Source organism: Arachis duranensis, chromosome 10 (genome assembly GCF_000817695.3).
Source record: "Arachis duranensis cultivar V14167 chromosome 10, aradu.V14167.gnm2.J7QH, whole genome shotgun sequence".
Taxonomy (NCBI): domain Eukaryota; kingdom Viridiplantae; phylum Streptophyta; class Magnoliopsida; order Fabales; family Fabaceae; genus Arachis; species Arachis duranensis.
In genome coordinates, this window is record NC_029781.3 from 6,719,500 (window position 1) to 6,731,657 (window position 12,158).

General features: G+C 36.7%; 1 protein-coding gene across 1 annotated transcript; it reads left to right on the forward strand.

Annotated features, from left to right (window-relative positions):
* The first annotated feature begins 4,639 nt into the window (after positions 1-4,639).
* Positions 4,640-11,210, forward strand: LOC107468806 (uncharacterized). The gene is made up of 21 exons (XM_016088168.3): positions 4,640-5,062; positions 5,171-5,303; positions 5,396-5,532; positions 5,627-5,672; positions 5,935-6,147; positions 6,243-6,746; positions 6,851-6,985; positions 7,104-7,319; positions 7,399-7,488; positions 7,566-7,810; positions 7,931-8,019; positions 8,463-8,503; positions 8,817-8,847; positions 8,956-9,078; positions 9,159-9,376; positions 9,449-9,544; positions 9,649-9,761; positions 9,909-10,044; positions 10,175-10,279; positions 10,381-10,733; positions 10,964-11,210. The coding sequence occupies exons 1-20, from the start codon at positions 4,788-4,790 to the stop codon at positions 10,579-10,581; spliced, it is 3,147 nt and encodes a 1,048-aa protein (XP_015943654.1). The 5' UTR covers positions 4,640-4,787; the 3' UTR covers positions 10,582-10,733; positions 10,964-11,210.
* Positions 11,211-12,158: the final 948 nt, after the last annotated feature.

Consider the following 12,158-nt stretch of genomic DNA (forward strand, 5'->3'; position numbering starts at 1 on the left):
CATTCAAGAGCTAAATTGATGAAGATCAATCAGCTTTGGTGATGATAAGAACATCACCTTGAAACACTAGAATTCATTCTTAAAAATTCTGAAAAGTACCTAATCTAAGCAACAAGATGAACCGTCAGTTGTCCAAACTCAAACAATCCCCGGCAACGGTGCACGAAATTGTGATCATTCATGGCGCCATCAACATGGTACGCTCAATTGCAATCTCAACTCTTTGTCACAACTTCGCACAACTAACCAGCAAGTGCACTGGGTCGTCCAAGTAATAAACCTTACGCGAGTAAGGGTCGATCCCACGGAGATTGTTGGTATGAAGCAAGCTATGGTCATCTTGTAAATCTCAGTCAGGCAGATTCAAATGGTTATGGAGGAATAATAAAATATGAAGTAAAGATAGAGATACTTATGCAATTCATTGGTGAGAATTTCAGATAAGCGTATGGAGATGCTTTGTCCCTTCCGTCTCTCTACTTTCCTACTGTCTTCATCCAATCCATCTTACTCCTTTCCATGGCAAGCTGTATGTAGGGTTTCACCGTTGTCAATGGCTACCTCCCATCCTCTCAGTGAAAATGTTCAACGCGCTCTGTCACAACACGACTAATCATCTGTCGGTTCTCGATCATGTCGGAATAGAATCTAGTGATTCTTTTGCGTCTGTCACTAACGCCTAGCCTTCAGGAGTTTGAAGCTCGTCACAGTCATTCAATCCTCGAATCCTACTCAAAATACCATAGACAAGGTTTAGACCTTCCGGATTCTCTTGAATGCCGCCATCAATTCTAGCTTATACCACGAAGATTTTGATTAAGGGATCCAAGAGATAAACATTCAAGCCTTGTTTGCTTGTAGAACGGAAGTGGTTGTCAGGCACGCGTTCATAAGTGAGAATGATGATGAGCGTCACATAATCATCACATTCATCATGTTCTTGGGTACTAATGAATATCTTAGAATAAGAATAAGCTGAATTGAATAGAAGAACAATAGTAATTGCATTAATACTCGAGGTACAGCAGAGCTCCACACCTTAATCTATGGTGTGTAGAAACTCCAAAGAGGGTTCAATCATAAAAACATGATAAAAAGATTCAAGTGATCAAAAGATGATAATACAATAGTAAAAGGTCCTACTTATAGAGAACTAGTAGCCTAGGATTTACAAATATGAGTAAATGACATAAAAATTCACTTTCGGGCCCACTTGGTGTGTGCTCGGGCTGAGCATTAAAGCATTTTCGTGTAGAGACTTTTCTTGGAGTTAAACACCAGCTTTTGTGCCAGTTTGGGCGTTTAACTCCCATTCTTGTGCCAGTTCCGGCGTTTTACGCCAGAATTCTTGAGCTGACTTGGAACGCCTGTTTGGGCCATCAAATCTCAGGCAAAGTATGGACTATTATACATTGCTGGAAAGACCAGGATGTCTACTTTCCAACGAAATTGAAAGCCCGCCAATTGGGCTTCTGTAGCTCCAGAAAATCTACTTCGAGTGCAGGGAGGTCAGAATCCAACAGCATCTGCAGTCCTTTTCAGCATCTGAATCAGATTTTTGCTCAGGTCTCTCAATTTCAACCAGAAAATACATGAAATCATTGAAAAACACACAAACTCATAGTAAAGTCCAGAAAAGTAAATTTTTAACTAAAAACTAATAAAAATATAGTAAAAACTAACTAAAACATACTAAAAACAATGCCAAAAAGTATACAAATTATCCGCTCATCACCCGCAAAGAAGAGTTTGGTACATCCACCTTGCTTGAGAAGGAAGATCCCCGCCATGGAAGAAGTCCTCCATGCCGGGAAGCAGCTGGGCATCAATAAGGTTTGCGGCATCAAAGTTCCTCTCCACCCATTTGGTTGGGGGAGTCCTTTACGTCCGAGGTTACCCAGGCATACCAGTCGTAAGCCGCTCTCGCGACGGGAACCCGAGCAATAGGGTGTTGGGCCATACCTACAGTGGGGCACCACTCACAGTTAGTCTAACTGACCGGGAGATCGGAGTTAGCCTAGAAACTACATCTTGCCTACTCTATGACTACAATCAAACAAGGAGCAAAATATATTACCAAAGTAAATCCTAGAAGAGAAAATGATGGAATGGTAACCCCCCTAACACGCCTATCTAAATGCTAAATAACGCTCGATATACAGAAGCAGCATGCACACAGAAGTAAAGCAAGGAACGAATGGCATAAATAGCAAGGTAAAACCGCAGGGATTAAAAGACAAGAAATAAAGCTTACCAAAATGTCTGTATTGATCTGGAGAAGCAGGAAGAACTAACGCAATCAACCCAAGGAATTGCAGCAGGAAAAGGGGAGAGTGTAGAAGGCAAGTGCAAAAAGAGTAGGATGATGGTAAGGAGATGAGAAACGAAACTGAATGGGAAATTTGGAAACCAACTCAAGAAGCGCGAAGGGCAGGGGCGTAGTGGTCTTTGCGCACAGGGTTTTGAATAACCCATTATGAACATTAAATGCCTGACGCGAAGAACGAGGGGACGAAAGACTATCCCCAGCGACAGACAGGCCAACACGCGCGGAAGGCGCGTCCTCACCACGAACAACCAAGCATTAGGCAACGACCAGCGAAGTGAGAAGCAGAACGCGCCACCAACGGCGCTCGCGGCCCCAACTGGCGCGTTGGGGGTACTGTTACGGCCTAGCCCAGCTAGGCACGTCGGCCAACCCGGCTCAAGGACTTGCCGGTCCATTTGGATAGGTCACTGTGCATGACCCGTCCGGCTGACGACCCGGCCACACACCTTCCTTGCCAGCTGCATGACAGTTGTGGAGAAGGAACCTTCCGGGAAGGAGGCCTTCCCCCTGTGGGGCCTACTTTACTGACAGGGTATATAAGGGGAGGGTCCTACCCCTCCTCCAAGGTACGTTACGTCACCATACTCTGAGCTCTCACATCACCTAAAACACTCTACTAACTTGAGCATCGGAGTGTTTTTGCAGGTGACACCCTTTGCTCGACCTGAAGTGCTCGGAAGTTCGGTTGATCCCTCGCTCGCACTACCCCTTGAAGATAGGCGGGAAGCCACACCCCATCTTTGAGACCTCCACAAACCGTCCGGTACCCGACCTACCGAACATTAACTTAAATACTTTTTAACTTGTTCAAAATCACTATAAACTTGTTAAATTTTTTATGCATTTATGATTGAAAAATAAAACTTTGTTTACTACGAACACAATAAAAGTATTCGTTAATTTATTTATTAATAACCAAAAGATTAAAAAAATGTAATAAGCATTCGTTATACCAATAAAGTCACTAATATATAACTACATTTATCAAATAATACCACTCTTTTTTTTTAAATACAATTTATTAATTTCGAACTTCTTTATATCGGAAATAGATCATCTTAATTTTGTTTAAATTATTTAATAAAATGTGATATTTTTTATATTTTTTAAGTAAGACAAAAAAAATATACAAAAAATATTAAATGATAAAAGTACACTCTATTAAATAATTAAGAAAAAAATTTGAGAATATTTATCCTCTTTTAGTCTTTTATATCAATTTCAGATTATTTTTAAACTTATTTATCTTATATTATTTTTTTATTGAATAAAATTTTAATAGAATAACAACTAAAATAAAATTCTAAATATAGTATGAAGAATTTCATTTGATGAAGTTAAGTCCTAAAGTGGTTATCGAAATTAGCGTCGTGCATTAAAATAATTCTAAAAATTTTAATTGCATCAATTATGTTAAAATCGGCAAAAATACATTATATTAGTCTCTAATCATTTTTCCGTTAACGACTTGCTATAGCTTGATAACCTAGACCATTAGTAACACATATTACTTTATAGTTTAACAACGTGTAATTATATGATAAATTGACAATGGATATGCTTACATGAATGGGTATTATTTGATCATGTACAACTTGTGCAATGTGTTGCAACATTATTTGTTTATGTATTATTTATTATGCGTTTATTGTAAATGTACTAAATTAATCATAACTTTACATTAAGTAACTCATTTTAGTCACTAAAATTAAATATGGTATAAATATACACCAAATTAGTCTATTCACTATTTTTTTTTAAATTTAAAATTTTTAATATTTTTAAATGTACTAATTTTAATTATAAATTTTTACATAATTTTAAAAACATATTTTTTATAAGAAAAATTTTAAAATTTATCTAAATCATATTAGTATTCGATTAACGAAAAATAGGTGAAGAATTAATATAATATATTTTTTTATCAATTTCAAGAACATAATTAATGTAATTGAATATAAAAAATATGTGTTACTAAGAAGTTTATATCATCAAAGTATCAAACCACATCAAAAAGAATAAATCAAAAGCTAATGTTATAATTTCAAAAACGTAATTAATGTAATTAAAATCTAAAAGACGATTTTAATTCATGATGTTAGTCTCATGAATTACTTCGGTATTTAACTCCATTTTTTGTTTGATAAATAAAATGATAAGTTCTAAACAAAGGAGATGAGTTCGGCGAGACAAAGTTCAAACAAAACACAGTAAACATTTGAACTCCAAAGCATATTCTTCCAAAACCCAAAATCTGAAGGGAGTCAACAATAAATCACCGAAATCCAAAAACCCTGTCAACCCAAATATATGAATATAATAATATAAAAAAATGCAACCTCTTAACCTCCCCTTAGTCCCTTGAACACAAAGCAAAACCCTCACTCACAGCACCGCACACCCTTGACCCTCAGAGCCTCCACTCTCTCCATCTCTCAATTCTCAGAACCAAAGAGAGATGGCGCAGTCGCTGGAGCTCTTGCTGATTCAATTCCTCATGCCCGACAACGACGCCCGCCGTCAAGCAGAGGACCAAATCAAGCGCCTCGCTAAGGACCCCCAGGTGGTCCCCGCCCTCATTCACCACCTCCGTACCGCCAAGACCCCCAACGTCCGCCAGCTCGCCGCCGTCCTCCTCCGCAAGAAGATCACCGGCCACTGGGCCAAGCTCTCTCCTCAGCTCAAGCAGCTCGTCAAGCAGTCCCTCATCGACAGCATCACCATGGAGCACAGGCATATTTGTTACTCTTCTGTTCAATTCTGTTATTGATAACCGTTATGCAGTTGTAACCGTTTTTTGTTAGTTAATTAGTTATTGAATATGATCATAGTAATGTGCAGCCCTCCCGTAAGGAAAGCGAGTGCTAATGTAGTGAGCATTGTTGCAAAGTATGCCGTTCCGTCCGGGGAATGGCCGGATTTGTTGCCATTTCTGTTCCAGTGTAGTCAGAGTGCACAGGAAGACCACCGCGAAGTAAGATTTTATGTTACTTTTGTCACATCATACGCATTCCTATTTGATGGACTCGACATCTAACCGAGTGCTATTGATCCTGGGATTCTAAGGTGGCGTTAATTCTCTTCAGCTCATTGACTGAAACAGTTGGGAACGCTTTCCGGCCACATTTTGCTGCTCTTCAAGCTCTTCTACTCAAGTGCCTGCAGGATGAGACTAGCAACCGCGTTAGAGTTGCTGCCCTCAAGTAAGCTAATGTTCATTCCTTGTGTTGTATCTGTTCAAACGCTGATTATAGTATCTGTTGTTGCTTATGGAGAGAGCTATGTCTGTTTTGTTAGGGCGGTGGGTTCTTTTCTGGAATTCACTCACGATGGAGATGAAGTGGTGAGTCGCTGCTGTTTTATGTAATTTCATCTTTTTAAAACAAGGAAAATATATATTTTGATTATAGGGTTGAAGGGTTTGTGCGTTTTGTTAGAATGAAGAATAGGATTTCCAATTCCATATTGGTTTGTAAGTAATGAGTTTGTAACTCGTAAATTTGAGTGGCATATAAGTGAAAACTTAATTTGATGCAATCAACTCCCTGAAATTGTGTATTCTCACTCCTAGTTTTTTTTCTGATTTCTTTTCTATATGTGTGCAGATCAAATTTCGGGAATTTATTCCAAGTATCTTGAATGTAGCACGACAATGCCTAGCTTCAGGAGAAGAAGATGTTGCTATAATTGCTTTTGAAATTTTTGATGAGCTGATAGAATCTCCTGCACCACTTCTTGGAGATTCAGTCAAATCCATAGTGCAGTTCTCCCTTGAGGTTTGCTCGAGTCAAAATTTGGAGTCTAATACACGTCATCAGGTGGGTTTGTATCATGAAGTATATTTCTAAAGCTTTTTATACTCCTGTTATTGTAGCTATGTTGCTCACATACTGTAACTTGCTATGTCTAACAGGCAATTCAGATTATTTCATGGCTGGCAAAGTACAAGTCGAACACTTTGAAAAAGCATAAATTGGTCATCCCTATCCTGCAAGTTTTATGCCCTTTGCTTGCTGAATCAACAGATGAAAGTGATGATGATGATCTTGCACCAGATAGAGCTGCTGCAGAAGTTATTGATACAATGGCTTTAAACATTCCAAAGCATGTTTATCCACCAGTTTTTGAATTTTCTTCTGTAAGCAGTCAGAACGCAAATCCAAAGTTTCGAGAAGCATCTGTAACTGCATTGGGTGTGATTTCAGAAGGTTGTTTGGAGCTCATGAAAAGTAAGCTTGAACCTGTTCTCCATATTGTTTTGGGAGCTCTGAGGGATCCGGAACAAATGGTCAGAGGGGCAGCTTCATTTGCTTTGGGTCAATTTGCTGAGCACTTACAGCCTGAAATTGTATCTCATTATGAGAGTGTTCTTCCATGTATTTTAAATTCTCTTGAGGATGCATCTGATGAAGTAAAGGTATGCACTGGGGAAAGGAATGATTTATCAATAGATTATCTGCTACCACTTAAAAGATTCAAGTCAACTGCAAATTTTTTAGTATTATCTGTTAATTTATGCAGGAAAAGTCATACTATGCTTTGGCTGCATTTTGCGAGAACATGGGTGAGGAAATCCTTCCTTTCCTAGATCCTTTGATGGGAAGATTATTGGCAGCTCTCCAAAACAGTTCCCGTAATTTGCAAGAAACATGCATGGTAAGGGGAACGTTCAGCACTTCAGCATCCTGTAAAGAAGGTTTTCAGGATCATAATGAATTGCCGTAGCTTTCTTGGTTTTATTAAAACTCATTATTTTCACGTGGTGTTGTTGCAGTCTGCCATTGGTTCTATTGCTTCTGCTGCAGAGCAGGCTTTCTTTCCTTATGCTGAAAGGGTTTTAGAGCTGATGAAAAATTTCATGGTGTTAACTAATGACGAGGATCTCCGTTGCCGTGCAAGAGCAACAGAATTAGTCGGAATTGTTGCAATGTCCGTTGGCAGAATGAGAATGGAACCAATATTACCTCCCTACATAGAAGCTGCAATTTCAGTAAGTGCCTTTGCACTTAACTCTGTTGCTGATTGTGCTTTTCCCCTCCCCCCTGGATTTATTTTCTCGTTATTTTCAGGGATTTGGGCTTGAGTTTAGTGAACTTCGGGAGTACACGCATGGATTCTTCAGCAATGTTGCTGAGATTTTGGAAGATAGTTTTGCACAGGTTTGTATGGATTAGCATTATATCATTACAATGTCATACTCACTCTTACATAAGTGAAACTTTTTATTGGTAAACAGTATCTTCCTCATGTTGTGCCTCTTGCATTTTCTTCCTGCAATCTTGATGATGGCTCTGCGGTGGATATTGACGAGTGCGATGATGAAATTGCTAATGGATTTGGAGAAGTTTCTTCGGATGATGAAGCTCATGATGAACCAAGAGTTCGAAATATTAGTATTAGAACTGGAGTGTTGGATGAAAAGGCAGCTGCAACCCAAGCCCTTGGCCTGTTTGCGCAGCACACAAAGATTTCTTATGCTCCGTATCCTTTGACTGAATTTCTGAATTATGTTTTGGTTACTCAGTTTACAAATAAAGAACGAAAAAAAGGGGGAAATCATCATTGATGGTTAAATTTTTTGAATTCTTAAATCATTTTAAGATATTTGGAGGAGACGCTAAGAATCTTGGACAAACACTCTAGTTATTTCCATGAAGATGTTAGACTACAGGCAATCATTGCTTTAAAACGTAAGTGGAAACTAATCATAATGATCTGTTTTCAAATCGTTTGCTATACCTATTCTTCTGTTTGCTGCTTGTCTTTTTTATTTAATGCATGGTAGGATTCTAGTACTTTCCTTAAGTTATTTTTCTAGTAGATGACACCCAAGATGCATTTTACCGTGTATAATATTATATTACTATTCTAAAAGGTACCAATTAATGTGCCCAAATCTCCCATGATGATAAATTCTATCAATTTAATCATACAGACATTCCAATACAATGAGAATGAAGTAGAAATGTAATGCACTAATAATATATTTCGCTTGCTAGTTTTAAGGTCATATTTTACATGAATTCTCAAGCTTTAATTGTGCTCGCAAGTACTGCATTGATATATCTCATCAATGAATTCTGATTAAGGTGTATGTGTACGTGCATGCACTTCGCTTTTTTTTAAACTGCAGATATTTTAACTACAGCTCATGCTATCTTCCAAAGCCAAAATGTAAGTCTGATCAGTGCTATTTTCCTTTATCCACTTTTATTTGTTGTGTCATTTTTTGCCAGTTGTATCTTTTGTACCTTCCCTGTAATTTGATATTGGATTCAGGTTTATAACTGTAAGTCTGTAACTGGCAATTAGTGTCTCCATTTTGATCACTCAACATTTCATTTGCTTATCATGATTAATGGTGGAGATTGGTACTACTTGATGAACAGATGAAGAATTGTAGCTTCTCTCTCTTTTTAAATAGTTGTTCTCTAGATTGAAGCCTTTCTTTTATTGCCACCAAAATTGATAGATGCTTACTTTTCAGGATGGTGCTGCAAAAGCAAAAAAACTTCTTGGTAAGAACATCCACTGGAATAGTAAATCTTTTTGATGTTGTATGGGTTCATGATGATAATCCCGTTCATTTAATCTGTATAGATTAATCAGTCTGATACATTCTACAGATACTGTGATGAATATTTACATCAAAACTATGGTTGAAGATGATGACAAGGAAGTGGTTGCTCAAGCATGCACTAGTGTGGCCGACATCATAAGAGATTTTGGTTTCGCAGCTCTTGAGCCTTGTAAGCATAAATTTACATGACCTATCATTTGAACTCATCTTTCTGAAATCATGCTAACGATAGATTTTCTCCAATACCAGACTTGCCCCAGCTTGTTGAAGCAACTTCATTGTTGCTTCGAGAGGAATCTGCTTGTCAGCAGATAGAGTCAGACAGTGAAATTGATGATGATGATGCTTCACATGATGAAGTGCTTATGGATGCTGTATCTGATCTTCTCCCTGCATTTGCAAAGTCTATGGGTGCTCAATTCGCTCCCATCTTTGCACAGCTATTTGAACCTTTAATGAAATTTGCAGTAAGTCGGTGCCCCATAAGTCTTACAATTAGGAACAAATCACAAAACTAACATCCTCACTTTGAAATGCAGAAAGCTTCCCGTCCCCCTCAAGATAGGACCATGGTTGTTGCCTGCCTTGCTGAAGTTGCTCAGAACATGGGTTCTCCAATTGCGGCCTATGTTGATGTATTTTTTATTGATTTGTTCTCTTTAATTTTTATTTTTTGCAGTTATGTGATTCCATTGACTATGTTATAATTGATAAGTAAAATGTGATGCATTTTTCTCAGAGAGTGATGCCATTGGTACTCAAAGAACTAGCATCATCTGACGCAACGAATAGAAGGAATGCTGCATTTTGTGTTGGAGAATTATGCAAAAATGGTGACGACTTGGCTTTAAGGTATCCTTTCGCATGCTATCTATGTGATAGCTGTACATGATTATATATGCCAGTCAATATATGCTGCTTTAGAGGTTAAATCATGTCCACATATACCTTGCATTTTATTTTTACCTTGATTCAGTGTTTTCCTTAATCGAATACCAGATACTATGACAATATATTACGTGGACTTCATCCCTTGTTTGGGGAGTCCGAACCTGATGATGCAGTGAGGGATAATGCAGCTGGTGCTGTGGCAAGGATGATTATGGTACACCCTGAATCTGTTCCACTGAATCAGGTTAGTTCTTGCTCTACTATGTCATTATGCAACTTGGTTTTCTTTTCTGCAATCAAATATTTTAACGTGTATATTGCACCTCTACCCTTTATTTTTTCAGTTTAATATTTCTGTGAACGCTTTTTTACAGGTTCTTCCTGTTTTCTTGAGAGTTCTTCCTTTAAAGGAAGACCGTGAAGAGTCTATGGCTGTCTATAGTTGTGTCTCCACTCTTGTATTCTCATCCAATCCTCAGGTAATTGCGTTCCCGGCCCCCCGCGGGCGGTCTTTTGTTTCCTTCAATGGATAATATACACTGATACCAAACTCTGTTTATCCATTTTAATTGAAATGCAGATCCTCTCCCTAGTCCCTGAGCTAGTTAATCTATCAGCTCAAGTGGTGGCATCCCCTGATGAGACATCTGAAGTTAAAACCCTAGTGGGCAGAACGTTCTCTCATCTACTTTCATTATATGGGCAACAAATGCAGCCCATTCTGAGCAATCTCTCACCTGCACATGCAAACGCATTATCTGCATTTGCCCCAAGAAGTTGATATAGTATAGACACAGAAAATTTAAACATTTTTGTTTGGTTTTTTCCCGTTATGTACCAAGTATGTTTACAACGAAATCGAAATGGCTTGTTATGAAATGAAATTGGAGCTGTGTGGCTATGGTGCTGGCCAAAGATCATTGCCTTTGCCAGGTATGTTTGCCTTTTCAGAAATGTTACTAATACGGTAGTACCAAAGGTTCTCTTTAAACTGTTATATTCATTGCCCTGGTAAACACTAAACAAATCTTTTACCCCTGTGATCTTCTATGCAAAAGCGTTCTTTTGATCAATGTTTGTAACCTTTTTAAATTATGCCTCTTGTTTTCTATTATAGTGCCAACAATTTTATGCTTACCTTTGATGGTTTTTACTTCTTGCAGGCTGCCGTTGCTCGTTTTTCCAGTGCCTTCTTCAGTTTTTCTTTTGGAGACACTGTTTTCTTCTCTTTCTTTTTCAAAATTTTCTTGTGTTCTTATGTATTTAATTATTTATTCATTTACTTGCATCTGTATTATGAAATTTTGGTTGTGTTTATTTCAGTGGTTTGGAGGGGTGACTTTTGTGTCAGGTTTATGTACCGAACTTTCTTCAAAAGTATATGTGATAATATTATTCAGTTTTGTTCAATGCTAGTATTATGTCCTTATCTGCATCTTGAATCTATAATATCACTGTACTTGAAAATCCAATAAATAAATGGCTGAAAATCTATCTTTTCTAAATTACATCTGGTCAAAACCACAGGATTCTTAATAATTTACTCTTAAGTTGTGACTATTACTTAAGAGTGTCCCTCGAAATATTATTTAGTACATTTTTATAACGAAAAAAAATTCACTCCTCAAATTATATATTGTAAATTACTATTGTAAATTTTGGAGTCCAAGTTGAGTCAATTATATTTTTGCGGATCAATTTAAGTTCCACATCAAATTTCATAAATTAAATTGAATATTAACTATTTTGGGAACACTCTAAATAATATTTTTGAAAAAAAACAAAAAAGTAGTATCTAGAAAAAACTGTTTGGTAAAAAAGGTAAAAAAGTCTATAATCAAAATATTCATAAGCAAAAATAATATTTTAAAACCTATAATTATAAACAAAAGTTTATTATTTTAAAAATATAATGATTTCGTCAATTTGCTTTCAACTATCAAATATTAAATAATATAAACAATTATTTTATATTCTTTTTAAATTATATTACTTAAAATATTTTTTTCTTAAGTTTTAAATATAATAGGCTATTTTAAAATTACATTTCAACTAAACTATTTAAATATAAATTAATTGTCACGTAACTGATTATTCAAAAAATATTATATAAATAAAAATTACTAAAATAAGTTTAACTTTTTAGCCGTCTAAACACATCCTTACTTATTTGGTATTTGGTGATTTTACTTATAATTGATAATTGACAAATGAACAAGAATAATTATAAAATACGAGAATTAAATTTAATCAAAATTTATAAAGTAATCGACCGGTTTAATTTTTTAATAATTCAGAGAATAAAACATAATTAACTAATTAGTGCCGGGACAGCAGAATGGCAGTACATAACTGATA